The sequence below is a fragment of the Vombatus ursinus genome, unplaced genomic scaffold (assembly GCF_900497805.2).
Source record: "Vombatus ursinus unplaced genomic scaffold, bare-nosed wombat genome assembly UNPS02014777.1, whole genome shotgun sequence".
NCBI lineage: Eukaryota > Metazoa > Chordata > Mammalia > Diprotodontia > Vombatidae > Vombatus > Vombatus ursinus.
This window is the reverse complement of record NW_020954555.1, coordinates 895,932-920,020: the sequence shown is the minus strand read 5'-3', so window position 1 is coordinate 920,020 and position 24,089 is coordinate 895,932. Positions and strand designations below refer to the sequence as shown.

At 45.0% G+C, this 24,089-nt stretch overlaps 1 protein-coding gene across 9 annotated transcripts; it reads left to right on the top strand.

Moving 5' to 3' along the window:
• Positions 1–11,765: 11,765 nt before the first annotated feature.
• PAQR7 (progestin and adipoQ receptor family member 7) lies at positions 11,766–24,020 on the top strand. Of its 9 annotated transcripts, none has more exons than XM_027864903.1 (4): positions 11,793–11,880; positions 17,271–17,385; positions 18,960–19,040; positions 21,241–24,020. In XM_027864903.1, the coding sequence occupies exon 4, from the start codon at positions 21,263–21,265 to the stop codon at positions 22,316–22,318; it is 1,056 nt and encodes a 351-aa protein (XP_027720704.1). In that variant the 5' UTR covers positions 11,793–11,880; positions 17,271–17,385; positions 18,960–19,040; positions 21,241–21,262; the 3' UTR covers positions 22,319–24,020. The 9 variants fall into 9 exon arrangements, with proteins under 9 accessions (XP_027720712.1, XP_027720704.1, XP_027720711.1 ...); XM_027864905.1 differs by lacking the exon at positions 11,793–11,880 and adding an exon at positions 11,891–11,984; XM_027864902.1 differs by lacking the exon at positions 11,793–11,880 and adding an exon at positions 12,113–12,285.
• Positions 24,021–24,089: the final 69 nt, after the last annotated feature.

The window sequence follows — 24,089 nt, the reverse complement described above, 5'->3', positions numbered from 1 at the left end:
AGTTTTCTTTGATAATTTCTTGAAAGATCATGTCATGGCTCTTTTTTTGATCATAGCTTTCAGGAAATCCAATACTTTTAAAATTTTCTCTCCTAGACCTATTTTCCAGGTCAGTTATTTTTCCAATGAGATAGTTCATATTGTATTCTATTTTTTTCATTCTTTTGCTTTTGTTTTATTGTTTCTTGATTTCTCATAAAGTCATTAGCTTCCATTTGCTCCATTTTTTAAGGAATTATTTTCTTCAGTGAGCTTTTGGACTTCCTTTTCCATTTGGCCAATTCTGCTTTTTAAGGCATTCTTCTCCTCATTGGCTTTTTGTACCTCTTTTACCATTTGGCCTAGTTTGTTTTTAAAGGTGTTATTTTCTTCAGTATTTTTTGGTGTCTCCTTTATTAAACTGTTAACTCATTTTTCATGATTTTCTTGCATCATTCTCATTTCTCTTCCCAATTTTTCCTCTACCTCTCTTACTTAATTTTCAAAATCCTTTTGAGCTCTTCCATGGCCTGAGACCAATTCATATTTTTCTTGGAGGCTTTGGATGTAGGAACTTTGACTTTGTTGTCTTCTTCTGAGTGTGTATTTTGATCTTCCTTGTGTATTGGGGTTTTTTTTAAAGGCAATTAGGGTTAAGTGTCTTGCCCAGGGTCACGCAGCTAGTATGTGTCAAGTGTTTGGTCTAAGGCCGGATTTAAACTCGGGTCCTCCTGGGCCAGTGGGCTGCCGCTTGATCTTCCTTGTCACCATAGTAATTTTCAATAATCAAGAGTTTTTTTTTTCTATTGTTTGCCCCTTTTTCCAGTCTATCAGTTGACTTTGAACTCTTTTTTTTTTAAAATTTTTAGGCAATTGGGGTTAAGTGACTTGCCCAGTGTCACACAGCTAGTAAGTGCCAAGTGTTTGGTCTGAGGCCAGATTTGAACTCAGGTCCTCCTGACTCCAAAGCCAGAGCTCTATCCACTGTACCACCTAGCTGCTCCCTGAACTCTTTGTTAAAGTAGGACTCTGCTTCCAGGATGGAGGGCATACTCTCCCAAGCCTCAGCCAGCTGTTTTCAGAGATACTTCTAGAGATCTGTAAGTTTTCAGTTCTTCCAAGGTGGTATGATCTAAGGAGATGTGTTTATTCCTTTCCTGGCCTGTGCTCTAGTCTGTGAGCAACCACAAGCACTCTTTCCTACTTGGAAAACTGGAACTGTGGAACTGTAAGGAGGGCCCCCCCTTCACTGCTGAAACAAGCTCTGCTATGCTAGCCCTGGGACTGCCACCTAGGACTGTGACCGGGGTCCGAGTATGGGCAAGGCAACAGAGTCCTGCCTCAGTACTAGCAAAAAGACCCCTGTAATCTCCTTCTGATCAGTTGTTCAACTCCCTTACCATCTGTGGGTTGAGACCTCTGGAAGCAGCTGCTGCCGCTGCTGATCCATTTACACTCCTAAGACCTGTTCCTGGGGCCTGGGCTGTGCTGGCCTAAGTTAGCATTCTTAACATAAAATCCTGAGGCAAATAAATAACTTTTTGAGGCCTTTAATTTCTCATTTGAGGAAGCAACCTAAATCCATTCTCTTGACACTCATTATTCAATTTAAGAGGCAGACTTCCTTGGGAATACTCACATCTATATCAATTGGCTAGTATCCTGTAAGTTGTAATTGTTCCTTGCTTTCTTTTGCTTTTATCCCACCAAACCAAACAAAAGGGTCTCTCCCTTCTCCTCCCTCCCAATAATAACTTACAGACAAGTGTTTCTCTGAGCCCAAACAGCCCCATTGTACCTGGCATCATAGACAACACTATTCACATCCCTCTTGTTAACTAACCTTAAATAAATAGGTAAGCATTCTAATCTCATGCTCTCATTCCCCTTAATTATGTACTGCAGTCAAAAATCTCAAAGTGGAAATATGAAAGTAGAAGTAGCAGATAGTACCTTGTTCTCTACCAATCATTATCCTGCAACTCCTGAAAAGGAGGAAGTATTTCCTAACACATACCAGAGTTAGGAATTTTATTGTATAAAAAAAGGAAAGCTGGGGTGTCATCGTCAGAACTGCCACGCCACCAGTCCAATTCAGATGCTGGTTGAGAGGACTGTAGCATCCTATTTGCATCTCTAGGCTTCCAAAGCCTCTGTTGGCTGTACTGCATAGCCTTTAACAAATCTTTTGGACATATTAGCCTTGTACACAGACCTTTTCCTCTCTAATACAAATGCTGAGAGGTAACTTAACATAATGATTCATTTGGAAGTGCCTTTGCCAGCAGATGTAGGAAGTCACTTCGTCCTCAGGTGCAGCTGAGTGGCCCTAATTTAATAGGTTCCACCTGGAGATAAACCACTTTTAGTTGCACTCAACAAGTGAGAGTGGCAATTACCAGTTTTCAGCCTTCACTCTTGCCTTGTGAGGTGAGGTCCATTTGTTCCAAAAGTATTTTTGTAAATGTTTAACCAGTTTGCCATGTGCTCTGCAAACGTCTATCAGTCCTCTTCTAGTTTGACAAGAAAACTTTTTTGTGACTACCTAGGACAAACCCTATGATCTGTAAACATTGCACAGGTTTTTGATTGGACACTTATTATTATCATTATTATATAATTGCATCCACCTCAAAGCCAAGTGATTTGTTTTTATTAATCCAGTATTTTGAATTATTTATGCCTCTATCTTCAAATCTTCCCCATGGATAATCCAGAGAACACTAATCAATCTGCACCTAGGACAGGGGTGGATTTCAGTCAAAGGGCCACACTTGAGGACCTAGAGGGTCACATGTGGCCTCAAAGCCACAGGTTCCCCACCCCTAACCTAGCATCATAAGATCACAGATCTCAAGCTGGAAGGGATCTCAGAGGTTATCCATATAGTGCCTTCATTTGAAAGAAGAGGAACTGAGGTTCAGGGAGGACAATACGTTGCCCAGCATCACACAGGTAGTAGCTAACACAGGCAGGATTTAAAAACCACATCCTCTAACTCTTGAGCCAGTGAGCTCTCCAGCCATACCACCTAGTTGTCTTTGGGCTTTTGCATGTTTTCAGGTCCAACCTATCAGATTCTAAAATCCTTGAGGTCAAAGCTGGTATCTCTCTCATCCTTGACACCTGTTCTTGACACCCCTGTTCATCAGACTGGGAGTTCCCTGAAACTTGAAGGCAGTGGGGTGGCTGTCATGGAAACTAGATTTGGGATTAGAAGTGCTGGGTTGGAATCTATGTAACCATGGACTGTGAGGGACTGTCTGATGTTGACTACTGCCAAGTATGGGTTGTGGCAAGATGGGGTAGGAACAAGATATTAGGAAGTAACCAGAGCTCACGCTCCCGAGGCAGGGGCTGTGCTAGGCGGAGTTGTGGTGAACTGGGATGGGAACTGGATACGGAGAAGTAACCGGAACTCACGCTCCTGAGGCAGTGGGCAGTGCTATGTGGAGCTGTGATAAGCTGGGGAAGGAACAGAATACAAGGAAGTAGCCGGAGCATGTGCTCCTGAGGCAGGGGGCTGTGCCACATGGGAGTGGGACGGCAGAGAATGAGTTCCTTTGTCTAGCCCCCTCCCTAGGTACAACACTAACCCCAGACGCGCCCTTCCTGTGTCCTTCCTGACTTCCTGGGTCACGTACTTTCCCTTTGTGTAGCACTGACCCCAGATGCCTCCTCCCGGTATCTGGGCCTGACTTCCTAGGTCACGTACTCTCCCTTTGTCTATGCACTAATCCCAGACGCCTCCTTCCTGTATCCGGTCCTAGCCTCCTGCGTCACTTCCTCTCCCTTGGTGCGCTAAACTCAGACATCCCCTTCCGGTATCTGATCCTACAATCAATGACTAGTAGGCAGGCTGAGGAGGAGGGGCTAAGTAGGTACTTAAGGAATGGTAGTGGTCGGAACTCGCTCTCTCTCTTTGCTCCTGCTCTCTTGCTCTGGCCTTCCTGCTTGGCCTTGCTGTGATGGCCTCTGAATAAAGCTCGGGTGTTGGCACCTCCTGGTCGGCTCTCTCTGTGTGTTTATCCAGGTAGGCTCCGAAGACTGGTAAGTAGTATGACTCTGGCAGCCTGCTCCTTGTAGGAGGAGAGTGCACGGTGCGGCCGGCACACTGGACAAACCTTGTAACATCCCAGTGCTACAGTTTCCTCCTCTGTAAAGTGTAGGAGTTTAATTCAATGCAACAAACTTTCATTAAGTTCCTAGGTGTGAGAAGGTCCCTAGCTGCCAGAAGAGGCCCCAGAAAAGATGTGAGGTATAGATAAGATATGCTCCTTGCCACATAAAAAGATTAACTGAGACACACTTTGTGCTCCTGGAATGATAAGCTAAAATAGGCTGCTTCTGCCCTTGAGAATTTAGTAGGATGATAGGACACAGATGGACAGATAGCATGCATTCTTGTATATCACAGGCGAGTCCATTAGGGTAGTGTAAGCAAAGGGTTGTGTGACATCTGAGGGGGGAAAGGAGGTGGATCTTGTCAGGCAATGTGAAATAGCTAAATTTGGAGTCAGAGGACCAGAGTTCAGTTCCCTACTCTGACATTTGTGAGTGGAGGATCTCTATCAAGTCATTTTGGGCCTGAAATGAGGGGGTTGGAGTAGAAGGCTTTGGGAGTCCCTTCAAATTGTAGATCTAGAATCGCTGGCTTAAGCAGCCTGGTACCCTGAAGAGGAGGCGGGGAAGCCCACTTGAGCCCAAGGCACCCTGAGCCCAAGAGCCTTGGGAATAGCGGTGGACCCCATACCATCAGATATGCTTCCAGACCCACCCCCATTGCCTGCATCGATGGGAGAAATCAGTGTGTGTGTGTGTGTGTGTGTGTGTGTGTGTGTGTAGCTTCTTTTTCATCACCAGCAGCAATTGTTGACCCACTGCCTCCGGTTGTTATAAAGGCACAGGGACCCTGAGAGTGGCAGCGCCTCGTAGGCCACCTGTCCTGACTCTCGCCCAGCCCTCAGAGCCATCGTCCAGGAAATCTACTCCTGTGTAGGTGGGACTCACCATCCTCACTGACCACTAACCTAATGTCATACCCAGGGCGGCCAAGCCTGCCTAGCTGAAGCAGCAAGGTACACTGAAGGATAGCAAGAGGCAGCATATGTCAGGAAAATTAGAGCACTGCCACCACCTTGACTAGCATCTCTCCACAGATCCTGATGGAGTCAGCCCAGGACTTTGAATCATGGGGATAGTAATGCTTTTAGCATCATCCTAGGAAACAACCCCTATGGAGATGCAGCTGGGGAACTCCTAGAAGTGCTACAGCTATAGCTACTGAAAACTCAGAAAAGAAAGTTCTTGTCACCACAGTCCTTGATCCTGTCAAATGGTTCAGCATCAGAAACTGATATGATCTTATCAGTGGAAATGACATTAAAGAAGAGGCATCACCATTTGCTTTGTCTCTGCACCCTAAGGTTCATGAGACTTTTCCATCTAACTTGCCCCTGAAATCTTCCATATGTATTATCTTCCTCTTTAGAATGTGAGCTCCCTGAGAGCAAGGGCTGTCTTCTATTTGTAATCCCAGTATTTAGCATGGTGTATACAATAAGTGCTTAATAAAGACTTCATTCATTCCTCTCTAAGGTCCCTTCTAGCTCAAATATTCTGAATTCTAGGATTCCGTCTTCCCACAACCCTTAGTGTAGGTCTTGTATACTTAGTCCTTGTTGATAAATGGCCTAAATTAGGAAATGGGGTCATCTGCTCCCTGCCCCTGTGACAGAAACTATTCCAAAGTCTTAAACCAGATTTGGTTCTTTTATAATAAATTAAAGTACTCACACCATCAGTACATTGTTTATGGAGATGTGAACCAGTCCAGTCATTCTGGAGAGCAATTTGGAACTATCCTCCAAAAGCTATTAAATTGTTCGTACCCTTGTACCCAGTAATCTCTACCCCAAAGAGATCAAAGAAAGAGGAAAGAATCCACATGTACAAAAATATTTATAGCAGTTTTTCATCAGGCAAAGAATTGGAAACTGAGGGTATGTATATCAATCAGGGAAATTATTGAACAAGTTGTGGTATATGAATGTGATGGAATACTATCGTTCTGTAAGAAATAATGAAGGGATGGTTTCAGAAAAACCTGAGAATTGCATAAACTGATGCAGAGTGAACTGAGTCAGAACCAAGAGAACAATTTATACAATAACAGCAATGTTGTAAAGAAAGTCAACTATCTCGTTTTGTCATAAATTCTTCCCTTATCCATAGACCTGACATATAAACTATTCCATGCTCACCTAATTTGTTTTTGGTATCATCCTTTATGTCTAAATCATGTATCCATTTTGACCTTATCTTGCTATACAGTGTAAGATGTCGGTCTATATCTAGTTTCTGCCATACTGTTTTCTAGTTTTCTCAGCAGTTTTTGTCAGATAGTGAGCTTTTGTCCCAAAAGCTTGGATCTTTGAGTTTATCAAACACTGGATTGCTATGGTCATATGCTACTTACTGTGTATTGTGTACCTAATCTATTTTTAATATTCTTTTTAAAATTTTTATACTAATTTATTTTGATTTATCAATAATCACTTCCATATGCTTTTGAGTTTAAAATTTTTCTCCCCCTTGCTCCTGACTACCCTCCCCAAGATAGTGCACAATATGATATAGGCTATATGTTTACATTCATATTAAATATATTTTCACATTAGTGATGTTATAAGTAAAAATTAAAACTGATAGGAAGAACCATCAGAAAGAGGAAACAAAACTCAACAGAAGAGGGAAAAAAAATAGCAATTCAACTTCCATAGTTCTTTCTTTGGATAGTATTTTCCATCACAAGGCCTCTGGAGATGTCTTAGATCCTTGTATTGCTGGGAAGGGTTAAGTTTATCTATATTAGTCATCGCACAATGTGGCTGTTACTATGTACAACATTTTCCTGGTTCTGCTCACTTCACTCAGCATCAGACCATACAAGTCTTTCCATGTTTTTCTGAAGTCTGCCTGCTCATCATTTCTTATAGCACAATAGTATTCCATCACATTCATATACTACAACTTGCTCAGCCATTCCCCAATTGATGGGCATCCTCTCAATTTCCAATTCTTTGCCACCACAAGAAGAGCTGCTATGAATATTTTTGTCCATGTGGGTCCTTTTCCCATTTGTATGATCTCTTTGGGATATAGCCTTAGAAATGCTATTGCTGGGTCAAAGGTTATGCATGTTTTTATAGCCCTTTGGGCATAGTTCCAAATTGCTCTCCAGAATGGTTGGATCATTTCACAGCTCCACCAACAATGCATTAGTGTTCCAATTTTCCCACATCTTCTCCAACATTTATCATTTTCCTGTTTTGTCATGTTGGCCAATCTGATAGGTGTGATGTGTACCTAATCTATTTTACTGATACAGCACTCTATTTTTTAGTCAGTGCCAGAATGTTTTTATGCTTACTACTTGATAATACCGCTTGAGACCTGGTATGGCTAGGTACTTTCCTTCACTTTTTTTTCATTAGTTCTCTTGATATTCTTGACATTCTGTTAATATTTTTTCTAGTTCTTTAAAATAATTATTTGGTAGTTTGATTGTCATGGCACTGAATGAGTAAATTAATTTAGGTAGAATTATCATTTTTGTTATATTATCTTGGCTTACCCATGAGCAATTTATATTTTTCCAGTTGTTTAGCTCTGACTTTATTTGTGGGAAAAGTGTTTTGTAAAAGTGTTTTTTATATAGTTCCTGGGTCCAAAAGACTCTTGATGAAACATGCTCTCCACCTCCAGAGAGAGCGCTGATGGACTCAGAGTACAGACTGAATCGTGTTCTCTTTCTTTTCTTTCTTTCTTTTTTCTTTTTGGACATAGATAACGTGAGAATTTGTTTTTCATTACTAATACATATTTATAATAGGCTTGGTTCCTCTTGCTTCTCAATGGGTGAGGGAAGGGAATGGGGGAGGGAGAGAATTCAGAACCAAAAATAATATAAAATTGACTTTTAAAAATAACAAATTAAAATAGTTAAGCAAAAACAACTGGTACAGTAACTATATCTGACAGTGTTTGCAACATTTTACTCTAGCAGTCTTCTGCCACTCTGCTCAGAGGAGGTAGGTATCTCACTATCTCTTCTTTGAGACCATTACTAGTTTCCCAGTTGCTCAAAGTTAAACCTCCTTTCAGTGATCTTTCATTCATACACACATACACACACACACACACACACACACACATGTATGTATGTATGTGTGTATATATATAATTTATTTGTTTCCAATTACACGTAAAAACCTTTTAAACCTTTGTTTTTTCAATGTCGAATTCCACATTCTATCTTCCCTCTCTCACCTCACCCCTCCCTGAGAGAGTAAGCAATTTGATAAAGGTTATACATGTGTAATCATGTAAAACATTTCCATATTAGTCATGTTGTGAAAGAAAAAACAGACCAAAAAAAAAACCAACAAAAAAACAACAACCCACCAAGAAAAATAAAGTGAACAGTATGGTTTGATTTGCATTCAGATTCCATCAGTTCTTTCTTTGGAGGTGAATAGCATTTATCATCTTAGGTCTTTCAAAATTGTCTTGGATCTCAGTGATCTTTCATTTCCATTGCAGTAGTCATTATATATATATGTATGGCACTTTATGTATATTGTGTGTGATACTTGGGGTTCTGTAGTAGTGGTCAAAATCCAAATTGGTTTTTGAACTGGCTTCCTTAAGTCTACAGAAAGGCAGCATGCCACTATATTATTTATCAAGGAGGTATAGTATCTGAGTTGCTCATCAGGTGGTATCACCTGCTTGAACCACTAGCCCTGTAGCCACCTTAATTCCTTTCTAGGATATGACTGGCCAGAAGACCACAGTATCCTCTCTTGTCTACCAGAGGATAACAACCTGAAAACACTTAAACCACTTCCACATCACCACTCACCTCACCCCCACACCCCCACCCCTCTCCCATCTACATGATCACGGTAGTTTCAAAGCAGTGACGCTGAACAGTTTAAACCCAAGACAGCTGGGTTCAAAATTTAGCTAGGGGATGATTTGGAATGTTGTTTAAAATATTAAAAACATGAAATCTGAAGACTCCCCACTCTCTACTCCACATTTAGAATCTCTTCTTTTAGTCAACAATCCCCTTTATTTCCAGAACACAAGTTCTAAACCCACAGTGGTCACATAGTAAAAATTAAAGGACAGAGATTAAGTTTCCTTACGTAATAATGATAACCAAAACTAACATACTGTGCTTTAAGGTTAGCAGAGACCTTCATGGAGCAATCTACTTCTAGCAATCTCAGGTTTCTGGCTGCTTGCCCTCCCAGGTGTTTGGGATGAGAGGAAGTTTCTGAAACACCTGTAAACCATGAAAAGGGGGCTAAGGTGTCAAAGGGCATATGTCTGGGACCTAGCTCCATGTCAGACTGTACCAAGAAAAATAGAGAACTGTGGGGGAAAAGAGAGAGAGAGAGAGAGAGAGAGCACACGATATCTTCCCCTCTAGCTTACCAGCTAATGGAATTAATTTTCAATAACTTAGTCCTGACCACTCTAGTTTTATCTTGGCTCTAGGATATGGCTTGCCTCTGCAAGACCAATCTCTGCCACTCTGGTCCCTGGTCAGCCACTTGAATTTCTGTCCATAGCCACATTGGCAATAGCTGCTAGAATGGCCCAGGCCCACCTCACCTCATGGAAGTCTGAAGTCTTAGTCTGAGCACTGACTGCAACTGCTTGCTCCCTGTGGCCTGCACGTTGGGCGGCAACATCAACGAAAGGAAACAGAGGGAGCCAATTCTGGATGACCTTGTCTGAATCACATTCCCTTTCTCTTATTGAATGGCTTCATGCTCGTTGTAGATGCATGCCCCCCTTCTCCAGTTTCCTTTTAAAGGAGTGAGGGAAGGGGCTGGGGCAGCTAGCTGGTGCAGTGGATAAAGCACCAGCCCTGGAGTCAGGAGGACCTGAGTTCAAGTCAGGCCTCAGACACATAACATTCACTAGCTGTGTGACTCGGGGCAAGTCACCTAATTGCTTAACCTAAGTAAATAAAAAGTGAGGGGTGAGATCTCCAGGCTTGCTTTCTTCCCAAATCATCATAGCCTCAGAATAAATAATTTAAAAGAGACAAAAAGGTATGTATATGAAATAAGGTTCCTCTCTGGGCCTTAATTTCTTCCAATGTAAAATGAATGATTCGAGAAGTAATATTTCTTCTAACTCTAATAGTACTTAGCACAGTGCTTGGTGCATAAGTCCTTGATATTAAATTCTAGTTGACTATCATTCCTGGCAACAAAATTATAGAATTGCACTTCTCACAATAGGAAGAACCTGAGAGGCTATTTTGTTAAATCAGTCCCTGACCAATAAGCCACCCTCTCTACAAGACCTCCCCTATCACAAGTTCATGCCGTCTTTGCTCGAACACCTGTAGTCACAGGGTACCCATTGCTTTCTCTGGCTGCCTGTTCCACTTTTGGCGAACTCTACTCATTAGAAATTTCCTCCTTACACCAGACCTGAATATGTCCATTTGCAACTGCCACACATTGCTCCTGATTTTGTAATGTTGGGCCAACCACAGTCTACCTGACAAGTCTACATGACAGCCTTTCAGTTACTTGGCCATTCCTTGTGATTCCCTAAAGAACCAGCTTTGGCTTCATTGATCAATTCTTTGGTATTTTTGGTTTCCAGTTTATATTTTTTCTCATCTAATTTGTGCTTATTTGGGGTTCATCTATTTGTTGATTTTCTAATTTTTAAAACTACATATTTGGTTTGTCTTCTTCTGAGATGAGATTTCCCCCTGAGAACTACTTTAATGTGACTCAAGTTTTGAAATGCAGTTTCATTATTATTTTTCTCTTTCACATAAGTTATTGTTTCTTTGATTTGTTCTCCGACCCATTCATTATTCAGGATGTCATCAAATCTTCATTTAAGTCCGTAGCTTTGTGTTCTCTGTAGCAATTATTTTTTTCTGCATGATGACCTGTAAAGGATATGTTTAGTTTTTCTGTTTTTTAAGAAAAAAATTTATTTTACATTATGTAAAGTTTCTTTGTGTCTTGGTACATGGTCTGTTTTGTAGAGATACTCTTAGGTATTTTTAAATGTACATTGTAAAATGTTCCTATTCAGAAGACAGCTTCAATTTTTCAGCTTTAAATTCAACAATTTCTTCAGTTCTACACTTTCTTTTTTCCTCTTCAAGACTTCTTTTCTCCAGGTGAAACACCCCCAGTTCCAAGTTCAGTTCTCTCACCACTACTATGATTGCCCCCCTCTGGACGTTTCCTGTAATAGGCATTCAAAATTGGACTTAGCACTTCAGATATGGTGTGATCAGGTATAGGGCAGTGGGACAATCACCTTTCATTTTCTGATCATTCTAGTTATAAACTGTAGAATCATTTTTTTAAAAAGATCTAAGCTCTGACATTCTATGCTCTAGGGTCCTTTCTATCAGGTCCCTTCTAGTTTAGCCAGCAAATTTTTGAGTGAGCACTTTTGGGTGGGGGTGAGAGGGAGATGAGGGCGTGATGAAGGGATGAGCACCAGGGAGAGGAGAGTGAGTGATGTACCCTCTAAAGGTCCTTCCAACTCCAATATTCTATTACTTAGTGCAGAATAACCAGTATTGGCAGCTTTCTGAAGCTACTTAGAGGGCACAGAGCTGGCACCTTTTTGGAGATAGACAGATAGGACCGGAACACAGGGGGAGGGCGGAGACAGGAAAAGCACCGAGGAGGAGGGATCTGTCTGTCTAGTTGTCCTTTATGTAACAATAACGCAGGCGGTGCCCAGAAGGGATACGGAGTTTGGAGATCCGGTTGCCCGATGGTGCTTTCATTCATTCATTCCCCATCTCCCGCTGTGTTCAAGGTTCCGTGCTAGGTACCAGGGGAGAGGCGGAGGAGGGAGGGATACAGAGAGCCGTGACACTTATTCTCAACCCCGGGCGCTTGGAGTTCCGCTTTACCGAGGTCTCCCTAACTGGGGTGAGGATTGCCCAGGAGGCCGCAGTTCCCAACGGGGAGGGACAGAGGAGGGGCGAGCGCACGCCGTCTGGGCGGCTCCCTCGGGGGGCGGGTGTTCGGGGGGGGGTCGGGCTGAGGCCGGGGCGGAGTCGCTCCTAGCTCCCCGCTGACTGTTTCTCCTTGCCTCTTCTCTTTCCTGGGTTCTCTGGAGACGGAATCCTGGGGTTGGGACTGGGGCTGAGGCTGGATCTGTGTCTGCCAGTCTAGGAAATTGGCGGCTGCAACCTCTCCTAGCCACAGCGCGGAGGGGCTCGGGCGGCAGGTATGTGAGGAGGCCAGGGAAAAAGGGGTGGGACGGAAAGCGAAGGGAGGTAAAAGGAGGGGAGCAGAGAAGCCCGTGGTGAGCAGAGGAAGGGAGCGCAGTTGGATTTGAGTGTGCCCACTGGGGCCAGTAGCCCTGAGGGGTCAAGAAGGAGGCGCATAGCGCACATCTGGGGAGGCCGTGAACAAAGACCGAAGGAAAAAATCACTAGAGAAAGCTGAGGGTAGGAGAACGAGTTTAGGAAGCAGGAGGTGGGGATGGAGAGAGCCAAGACATTTATTCTTAGCCCGTGCACTTGGAGATCCTCTCTACCGAGGTCTCCCCAGCTTCACAGAGCACACAGCTGGAGAATAAGCAAGAAAGAAACGGGGTCAGGGGCCTTAAGGGTTCTGAGCTTTGTAAATACTTTAGCAAAGCTCGAGGCAGCGGCGGTATGGGGGCTAGGGAGTGGAGAAAGGAGATTGGACACTGCCTCTTAGCTACCCCTAGGAATAGCCAAACCCTGAACACTGGGGATCTGCTCCTCGGAAAGGAATCTTTCAGGAAATAGAGAAATAAAGACCTTAATGTATGGAACCCTTAATATTCACAAATTCATAGACATTTATGTCAGAGCTGTGGGGACCCTTAGTACTGAGGAGGATAGGACACAGGTTTAGCAAGGTAAGAGGACTCAAACTTGTCCAACCCTATTTTATGGTTGAGAAAATGGAGGACCAGAGAGATGAAGTCACACAGCCAGTTAATCCAACTGACAACTTAATAGGCTTCTCTATGTGCAAGACCCTATTGTAGGTGCCCATACTCAGAAGACCTAGGAGGGCCTCGTGCCCTTAGGGAAGTGTGGAGAAATCTTCCAGGAGAAGCTCTTTATTTCTGAGCTGTACATTCTAAAGGGTGCAGCAAGGCCCTGGGATCTTTTCCCTAGAACAAGATGAAAATAGCTCCTGGATAGAGTGAGGAGTGTGGAGGGTGGGAGTAGGGGATGTGAGAAATGACTGGGAATCGAGTGTAACTAGCAAAGATGTAAAGAAATTGTAGTCTCAAGGTTCCTGGTGTAGGACATGTTTCACTTCACTAAAGCCTGTATGTTTCCTTGGGCCCTTTGTGGCTTGGCTCAGAACACTGTGTCCTGGCTTAGAGAGGAGATAGGGGACAGAGCATCCTTTCTTCCCTGGGACTAATGCCAACTTCATGATACCTTGGCTGAGGATGCTGCTTCTCTCTAGACCTCTGTTTCCCTCATCTGTTTTCTTCTCTTTGGCCCTGTTGTGTATGTCTTGTGTCCCTACAGGAGACTGAATTTTGGGGAGCTCTTACAGCCTGGTCATGAGCTCCCTAGAGAAAAAAGACCTGATTCTGTTTTTGTCTCTCATATGCTGTGTTCTCCTGAGCAGCTCTGTTAGCCTCTCTGTGCCTGAGCTTCCTTATCTTTAAAATAAGAGTAACCAACTTCTTGGAGCCTGCTGTAATTAGGAATTGAGGAATTATTATTATTCAACTTTCAGCTATCTGAAATTATTAGAGAAATAATAATTCACATTTATATGCATTCATAACAGCAGGAAATTTGAAAAATTTCCATTTGGTTTTAGAATGCATTGTGGGATTTACTTTTTTAAAAGCATAACAGACCTAATAGGGTTCAGCATGGAGGTGAGCCAGATATTAGGTGGCAGGAGAAAGCCAGCCAGGTATTAAATTCTCTTTGCCATTTATATTCCACAGAGTGTCTAATCATAATGCAGATAATTGAAAACCCACTGGATAACTAGTTCCTCTTTTCTATCTCCCAAGAAATGCATCTTACTCATTAACTGCTATATATTCCTGCTGGGGCCCTGGACACCCCCTTTCACAGACCCACCCTTTTCATGTATTCCCATGTGCAGAAGCCATATTTACACCCTGCTCTCCAAGGGCTTACCTCATTAGATACCTTACATACCTCCGTCAGGGGCCCCTGTGTCTTTGCCAGGGTCTCATGGAGGGGCCCCTTGGGACCCCCCCCCCCCCCCAGGGACCCTGTGTTGTGGTCCAGGTAGACTGCAGACAGAGATTATAGGAGTAGAGTGGGGATTGGGATGGAGAGCAAGACTTAAGCCAGGTACAGAATCCATCAGGAAGGAAGGATACCTGGAGAATCTGGACAGTGATGGGTGGTGGAGGGAGGGTTTGAAAGTAACATTGGGGAACAAGGAGTATGTCAACTCTTCCTCCTGGCTCTGGATGTCAAGGGGTATGAGAGCAGCCAGCATTGGAGAGGGTGCCAAGAGATGGGGTGTTTTCTGGAGAAAGCTAGATTTCAGTGAGCAGCAGGAGATGGAAGGAATGTAAGAGGGAGAGGTCTGGCTAAATGAAAGTTTGTTAACCATAGAGGAGGGTTCCAGAGAGCACAGTAGAAACGGAAGGCAGAAAAGGAAAGGGATTGTGGAGGGCTAGGACTGAGTTCACCTTTAGGGGTGAGGTCCTCAGGCTAGGAGATGCATTTTGGGACAGCAGTTTCCACTTCTGGGAGAGGGACACAATGGCCATTGAACTGTGTGACAGCCAGGGGGCTGGCCTGGAAAGGGAAGGCAAGAACTCCCTCTCCATGTTGGTGCCTGGGTCAAAGTTCTGGCCATCCCATGCTGCCTTCATGTATATGTGCCCCATGTATGAAGTACCCGGAAGGGCCAATATTGGAGCCTTCCCACAGACAGCCACAGCATTATCAGGGCATACTAATGACATTGTTAAACTTCACTTTAAAGGGTAAGATAAGCCTTTTATGGGTGCACGGAATGGAACATTCAGGACCTCAAAAAAGCAATAAAGGCATTTTTCAGGAAGAGAAGAGAAATGATTAACTCAATAGGTCAAGCATTGTGTGTCTGTGTCTGCCAGAGCTGAACTGTAAGGTGCCCAGGACAGGGTCATAGTAAGGTCACCCAACACTTAACAAATTAATAACTTGGGCTGAGCAGTGACCTTAACACAGTCCCCAAATCACAAAGTCGAATGGTTTCCCCATTTAGCCAGGTGAATAGGAATGGCATCAAGAGTCTAGATCTACTACTTGGAGATAAGCAAACCCCCTTCATTTTGTTGTTGTTCAGTTGTGTCCGACTCTTCGTGACCCCTTTTGAGGTTTTTTCTTGGCAAAGATGCTGGAGTGCTTTGCCATTTCCTTCTCCAGCTCATTTTGCAGATGAGGAAACTGAGGCAAATAGGGTTGTGACTTGCCCAGGGTCACACAGCTAGAAAGTATCTGAGGTCAGATTTGAACTCATGTCTTCCTGACTCCAGGCCTGGCGCTTTGTGCACTGTACCACCAACCTGCCCTTCATTTTGCAGATGAGGAAACTGAGACACAGAGCTGTTAAGTGATTTCCCCAGGGTCACAGAGCTAGCAAGTGTCTGAGAGGTGTTTTGAACTCCTGTCTTCCTGATTCCCAAGTTCCTGTGCCCTCTCCATTACAGCAAACTAACTACTACCATGAAAGGAGTGGTGTGAGTACTGGATTTGGAGTCAAAGAACCTGGCTTTGAACCCTGGTTTTGCCACTTTATTATTTATGTTTGTAGAATTAATCTATTGATAAGTATTTATTAAGTAGCTACTACCAGCCAAGCACTGGGAATACAAAGATTAAAAACAAAAACAAAAAGTTTCTGCCCTCAAAGAGTTGATAAGGGAGTGTGACAATGGCTTTAGTTTTATGAGGACTTGGGTTCGAATCCTGTCTCTGCCATTTGCCAGCTGTGTTATTTTGGACAAAGTCACTTCCCCTCTCTGGGTCTCACTTTCTTCATCTTTAAAATGAAGGGGTCTGGACAAGCTGATTTCTGAGATCCCTTTTAGCATCTAAGTCAATGGTCCCATGGTTCATCCTTCCAGAGATGTTGACAACCATGATAGAGCCCTTAGTTGCTAAGAGGAACATAGCCAAAGTGTGTGATTCTATAACAGTATTCCCTACTGCCTTGCTGCCTACTGTTCAGAGTGGATTTAGGCAGTGCAGAATGGTTTTTACATCAGCTCCTGCTGAACTGGAAGGTCAGACTTGGATCTGCCCACTCCCCACAACATCATACTATCCATGCCAGTATGGGAGAGGTTATCTGGAGCATCCATTATTTTTGATTACCATACCTCCCCCTCTGGGCTGGATCATTGTCTGGGCCCTTGTTTGTGAACTGGTTTCTGCCTTGGGTCTACACATAGGCTTCTGCTAATTTTCAAGGCTGTGGGAATCTCAGAGGACTTTTTGAATGGATCCAATGAGCTCTACACAGTGAGCAGTGCAATTATTTACCAACTGAGAGATGCACTTGACGACAGTGTCTTTAGGAAGTCAAAACCTTGGCAACAACTCAGGCAGACTTCCGCCTCCAACCTACCCCATATCCCCAAGGGTTTCCATGGGACCAAGGTGAGGATCTCCAGGAATCAGAGTTCTCAGTATTCTTTGAGGCCACAAGACCCTAGGGGATCAGTTGGTACTCCAAGGCTTACCAGAGACTCAAGTCTGTAGGGAGAATTGCATCACTTAAAATAGCTCCAACACAACCCTCTCTAGGGTTTTGGTATTGATATTTGATGCCTATCCCATTTGGAAGGCTCTAGGTTACAGGAGAAAGCATGCTCTGGTTATAGGCACAGGGCCCAAATTCATGTCATGGCTGAGCATTTTTTCTATGTCAAATGAGGGCGTTATCAACACAATTATCAAGTGATTCCAGAGGCCTGAGGATGAAGCCTGCTACCCACCTCTGGGCAGAGGGGATGGATTCGTGATGCAGAATGAGACAAACATTTTTGGATATGGAATTGGTTTTGCTTGACTGTACTTATTACAAGTTTTCTTTTTTTCCCCAATGGAGTTTGGGAGACAAAGAGAAAAAAATGCTTGCTAATTGAAAAAAATGTAAAACTGAGGGGGTCTGGACAGGATGACCTAAGTTCTGCTTTTGTTACAAATTTACTCCCATTTGCATGAGTAGATTGGAGAACACTTCTATTTTCTTAATATCCTGTGAAAAGAGTTTTGGATTGAGAGAGAGCCTGGAGGCCTGAGACCTGGGATTGTCTTTGCTTTTGACTGCTGGGTGATTTGGGGTAAGTTACTACTTCTTTGGACCTCAGTTTCTCCATCTGTATATTAAGACAATGACTATACATGGCATCTGCCTCCCCTGACCTCTTTCTGATGTGAGGAGAAAAGGTGTGAAACTTTTTTAGGGGAACTCCCAGAGGCCAGTAGAATGGAGATGGGAACTTCTAGGCTGATCCCTTCTTTACCTAAAGTTGAGTAGTGGGAGGCAGGTAGTAGGTCTGTCCTCAGCCCCACCCTTTAGTGACATCACACAGGACATCTCTGATCCATGTAAACCCTACCTGTAGCAATCTCACCTGTCTTGTAGCAGTGGAGCATCCTGGGAAGTTGCCCATTCCCCTGGCAGAGATCATCTGCCCTGGGCTTGAGAGAACCCTCCCCTTCCCCCAGGTGACCTTAGCATGCTTTGAAAGTTTTATCAGCATCTAAGGGTGGGACATTGGACTGGTATATTTAATATATTAATTGCATGGCCCAGATGGGCAAGGGCAGCCAGGACTCAGCAGTCGGACTTGTTGGAACAGGTTCCAGGGAGGCATCCAGATGCTTCCCCCACCATGCCCATCATCCCATGCCAGGTGTCCATTCCTTATGACCTCCTTTCTACCAAGTCAGTGTTCATTTCACCAGCATCTAGAGATCGGACATGATTTTGAAAAACAGATCCTGGTTGGAAGGACATCCACTATGAAATGGAGCCCCAGTAAAGATCTGAAGGCTTTCAACACCAGGGCCTCTCCTTCCTGAACAACCTAGCCTCTCCCTTGGGTTTTTTCCTGGGAGAGGAGGGGGAGGAAGGAGATCCTGAGATGTTTACTGAGGCCCAAGGAGATGGGAGCTTAAGGAGGTGGGTGTGCATTGCAAGGAAGAGTGGGGTAGAAGGCTGCTGGGAAATTTTGTGTGTGTGTGTGTGTGTGTGTGTGTGTGTGTGTGTGTGTGTGTGTGTTGGAGGGCTCTCTGTGGAGCTTAACGGTTAAATTTGTAGGCCTGCGAGCTAGAATGTAGCCTAACCACCTCATTTTTTCAAAGAAAAAAACAAGGCCCTGAGGGAGGAAGTAGCTGCTCAAGGTTCCATTAGTAAGTAGCAGAGTTAAGACATGAAGAACTCAGGGCAGATGGTATAAGAAGATAAAAAAATGATTTCAGAAAATAAATGTACTAACTTGTCACGTTGCATCAGTGGCAGGAGCTGAGGACAGAGCCCTGTCCTGGGGACTGAGGCCACTGTAGGGGTTGACAGAGGAATGAGCAAAAGTCCTGGCCCTTAGAGAGCTTGGTTCTCCCACCCAGGGACAGAACAGATACTCCCAGAAATGGCTTAATGTTTTTAAAGCAACAACTAAAAGTCATCCAAAGTAATACGAGCAAACTAGGCCCTTCAGGGCTTGGGATGAGGAAGCCAAGTTTTCCAGAGGGAGGGATTTGTCCATCTCAGAGTGTGGAAGGTGGGTGGAGACACAGGATGTTGAAACCAAAGAAAAAGGGGTTTGGATTCTAGCTACCACCCTCTGCTATCTGAGTGACTGTGGGCCGGTAGTCTTAACTTGTTTCTTAATTTCCTTTATTTGTAAAATAGGTGTCATTGTTACAAAACTCATTCATCACAGGATGCATGAGTGAAGAAAAAGCCTAGTTCACCTGGCAGGACTTTAGAAATGTGAGTTGTGGTTTTATCATCTGCACCATCATGATTATGGGGTCTGTTTTCTTGTCTTTGGCTCTGCTGGCTTCTCTAGGCTTTACTTCTCTGGGCCTCAGTTTCTTCTTCAGTAAAATGAAAGGGTTGGGCTGGAATAGATGCTATTTGAGATAGCATAAGAGTCTGCTTCTGTGAAGTTTTCCTGCTGATCCTATGAGCTCTGGAGGCTTTACTTTTTTTTTAATTTGTTAAATAAAGGGTTGGGCTAGGTAGTTGCAAAGATCTCTTCCAGTCACTGCATTCTGTTTTCTAACACTCTGTGTTCTAAGGTCTCCTCCAGCTCTGACATCCTGTGTTCTAAGGGCCCTCCCAGCTCTGACATCCTGTGTTCTAAGGGCCCTCCCAGCTCTGACATCCTGTGTTCTAAGGGCCGTCCCAGCTCTGACATCCTGTGTTCTAAGGGCCCTTCCTGCTCTGACATTCTGTGTTCTAAGGGCCCTCCCAGCTTTGACTTCCTTTGTTCAAAGGTTCCTTTCCGCTCAGACACTGCATACTTAAAGATCTATTCCAAATATGATATTCTCTGTTCTAAGGCCTCTCCCATCTCTGAGGTTCTAAGGTCTGTTCCATCTCTGACATCCCATGATCTGAGGTCTCTAACAGTTCCAACACTGTTGTCCTGAGGGGCTTCCTTGTAATCTATGATTTTTGTGATTGGTGGAGAGGAGGAGGTAGGATGTTCCAGTGAAAGGGAATGAAATTGGGAAGAGAAAGTGATGGGTTTAGTGAGTCTGAGTTAGAAAGTAGGTAACAAATTGTAATATTTGTAGGAAATTAGTTGGTAGGAGGCCCCTCCCTAATGGCTGAATGCAAAAAAGAACGGGGATGCTTAAAAACAGACAGCATCCCTAATTCTATGTACCGTATTACAGGCCTAAATGTGAGGATTTAGGATATAGAAGATAGGCGTAGGTTCTTAGCCTGGTTGTCCACAGGATGGTATCACAACGGTCTAGACTGGGAATTTGGCAGGGAGATACACTCATCTGGAGAAGAGGACTCTTCTTTGATTTTAGACATATTGCCTCTGATAGAAACGATGGAATTGATGGAATTGGAGCTTCAGGGCTGGAATAGATGGCTACTTCAGACGCATTGATAGAGGTAATAATTGAGAGAAGACATAGTATAGAGACAGAAAGAAGAGTGCATGCCCAAGGATGGGAGGAGGAAGAAGGGAAGTCAAAGGAAGGAAACGGAAATGACAACAGAGAGGCAAGAGAAGTTCTTCTAGAATGGTGTGAATTTAAGGACAGGTTACTGGCAGTGTCAGATGCTGAAGATGGATGGAGATGAGGTTGTACTAACCCTTGTTAATCCTTCTTCCTCCAAGCTTTTGTGGAGGCTGTCCATGCGACCAGAATGCTCTACCTTCTCTCTTGGGATCCCTAGTTACCTTCAAGGCTCAGGTCAAGTCTACTTTCTATGAAGCCTTTTCCAATCTTCTGCCCCTTCCCCCAAATTGTTAGTGTTCTTTCCCTAATCCCCAAAATTACATTGTTGGAGTTAGAGGATCTCGGTTTGAATCCCACCTCTGCTGACTACCTGTGTGACTTTTGATAAATCTTTAAACCTCTTAGGGTTTTAAACTTCCTCTGTAAAAAGAGTAGGGTTGAATCAGATGGCCTCTTAAGATCCCTTCTTGTCTCTAAATCTATGGTCCTATGACCCACGCTGTATCATTCCTCCAATAGAGTATAAGCTTTTTGAGGGCAGGAACTATTTCCTTTTTGTCTTTGCTTCTACCCAGTGCCAAGCACAGTGCCCGGCACACTGTAGACACTTAAATGCTTATTGGTTGTTTGATTGAAGAAGCTTGTTGGCTTTGGCACTTGTGAGATCCTTAGTTTTTGAGAGCCTTGGTTTATTTGCCAGCAGTGGGCATTTAGCAAATGCTTATTGGCTGTTTGATTGAAGAGGCCATAGGATTGGGAGATGAGGAGGTCCTTGGCCTTCAAGAGAGTTCTTTCAGTAAAATGGTCAGGTTGACCTGACCTAAGGTACATGACCTACAGAGGGAATGACCATAGAGGAAATGAACCATTCTCCTTTGTATAATACAGTGACCACTTCCCAGACTATTGTGCTTTGTAAACTTTGAAGTGGCATAGAAGCAGAGGCTATTTTCATGATTGTTCTGTGTGTTCATTTTCCACAGCTCTCTGCCCTCAGCCCCTACCATGGCCACAGCCATAGCCCAGAAGCTCAGCCGCTTCTTCCCCAGTGTCCGGCAGCTGGGGCAGATGCCCAAGCTCCTGGGGGAGCTGGCATCCCCTCCACCAGACAGTACTGTGGGTCGGGCTGAGGTGCCTCGCCTCTTCTGGAAGCCATATATCTACTCAGGTTACCGTCCCCTACATCGCACCTGGCGTTTCTACTTCCTGAGCCTTTTCCAAAAGCACAATGAGGCTGTCAACGTCTGGACCCACCTGGTGGCTGCCCTGGTGCTGCTCCTGCGCCTGGCCTACTTTGCAGGCACTGTGGACTTTGTGGGTGACCCCCACGCCCGGCCCCTCTTCCTCATTGTCCTCGCTTCTATCACCTATCTGTTGTTCAGTGCCCTGGCCCACCTTCTCCAGGCCAAGTCTGAGTTCTGGCATTACAGCTTCTTCTTCCTGGACTACGTGGGTGTGGCTGTGTACCAGTTTGGCAGTGCCCTGGCCCATTTCTACTACGCCATTGAACCTGCGTGGCATGCCCGCGTGGCGGCCATCTTCCTGCCTGCGGCCGCCTTCCTTGCCTGGCTGTCTTGTGCTGGCTCCTGCTATACCAAGTACCGCCAGTTGCCGGGGCTGCTGGGCCGAGTTTGCCAGGAGATACCTTCAGGATTGGCTTACGCATTGGACATCAGCCCGGTGGTGCACCGCATCTACGTGGCCCAGGCCCTGGGCCAGGAGGACCCCGCTGTGCTCTACCATAAGTGCCAAGTGGCTTTCTTTCTTCTGGCGGCTGCCTTCTTCTCGGCCTGCTCCCCTGAGAGGTGGTTCCCTGGCAAGTGCCACATCTTTGGGCAGGGTCACCAGCTATTCCATGTCTTCCTGGTGCTGTGCACGCTGGCCCAGCTGGAAGCCGTGACCCTGGACTATGAGGCCCGGCGGTCCATCTATGAAGGGCTCCACCGCCGTGTCCCCCACAACTTCTCTGCCCTCTTCCTCCTGACTGTGATCTGTAGTGTCCTCACCGCCCTCTTCCTCAGCCACCGTGTGAAGCGGGAGCTCACCTGCAAAGAGGACTGAAGGGTAGGGAGGGTGGAGGGGCCTAGGCTGAGCATCCGGCTCAGGAGCAAATCGAAGAGACCAATCAGATTATCATGGAAGCCCCAGTAAAGTTGTTTGTGTCTGGCCATTGGTGAATCTAAGCACCCCCTTCCCTTCCCCCCTCCCCCAATGCCCTTCTTTTCCCAGTGCCAAAGGGATGGGGGAGGACAGTAGATCTGGGCTCTGATAGGAAGATGGGGTATGGAGTTTTAGGATGATAGGATATTTCTTTGTCTCCAGACTGGCAGACCACTCACCCTTTCTACCCTGTCCCATATGCATTCCTCACCCATCTCTCCTTCCATGGAGCTGGAAGAAATAGACTTGTAGGAGAGGTGAAAGTGTTTAACTTGATTTAGGTATGGTCATGGTCCCCCACTTTCTCTGAAGTTACTTTGGGTAAGATGGATATGGCATATGGTCCCTGTCCGTTGGGCAAAAGGGGTATGCATCTGGGTGGCAGGTTGGGTTAGAGGCAAAGCCCAGGGCTCTGAGATTGACTGGAAGGTGAAGACAGTGGAGCCACAGATGGATTTGAGAGTGGAGAAAGGAGGTTCTAGGGTGGTCTCAAAACTCAGCAATCCTCAGTGGTAGAGAGAAATAGGGAAAGAGATTTTAGAACATTCTTGGGGTTGAGGCCTTATAATCACTAGGACAGGGTACCAAACCTTCCTTCTCTCCCAGCAAAGCCGGTGAGCATTTTTCAGCCACAGAAGAGTGCTTCAGGAGGTAGTCTGAAGTGAACAGAGGAGCCAGAAGTTGAGTTGGAGGGCTACATAATAACAATACTGTCTCCCTCCCTGTAGATACCCTTCCCCCAGCCCCTGCCCTTTGTTGTCTGAACATGAGGGGGATGGAACTTTTTGTAACCTCCTTCCCTATCCCACTCAGAATCTATCCTTTTGATTCAAATGTGTTTTCCTTCTTTGGGCTCTAGGCCAAAACCTAGATGAAAACTTAAAGGACAGGTCTGGCTGGCCTAGCCCACCTCTCCTAGCTGTCACGGGTACCCCCCTTTCCTGGACCCTAGAGTTACCTGGTGTGTCTCTCAGATGATCTCTGCTCAGGTCTTGCCATTCTGGGCTGAATTAGGCTTGACTTCTCCCTGGGCTGGGTTTAGTGGGGGTGGGGAATAGAAATCCTCTAATCCACCTTTCTCATTTAATGGAGAAACTGAGGCCCAGAGATGAGAACATACCTGCCCAAAGTCACATGGCAATTTAGTGGTGTAACTAAGGTTAAAACTCAGGTTCTCTGATCCCCTTTCACCATACTAGCTGTCTGCTTGCCCTTCTTCCAGGGAGGGTTTCAGATCTTTTTGATGAGGCCCGGACAACTGATCTGAGGGAGGTATAGGGGGCATAATGGTGTCCCTGGGGGTCAGGGGAGACCCGCTGCAACTGCTGCTATGTGTGGGAGAGTGTGAGTGAACTGGGGAGAGATCCAGGCCCTCAGTCTTAAGAAAACTGGTCTGAGCACAACTTCCTGCCTCCTCTCCTGTGGCCACAGCCCCACAGAGAGGTCCAGGAGATTCGAGGAGGAAGGAAGCCTAGATCAGCCCTTTCCTGAGATACTGGTCTGGCTGGGCAGCATGGGGCAGGGCTTCTTCTTTGGTGATTTTCCGGGCCGGTTACCTGGACTGAAATAGGCCTTAATAAATATTAACTGAATTTGAATCTGTTGCCTGGCTGACCAGAGCCTTTGTCTGGGGAGGAACACAGTGTTCCTGGTCTGAGCCCAGAGCCAGGCT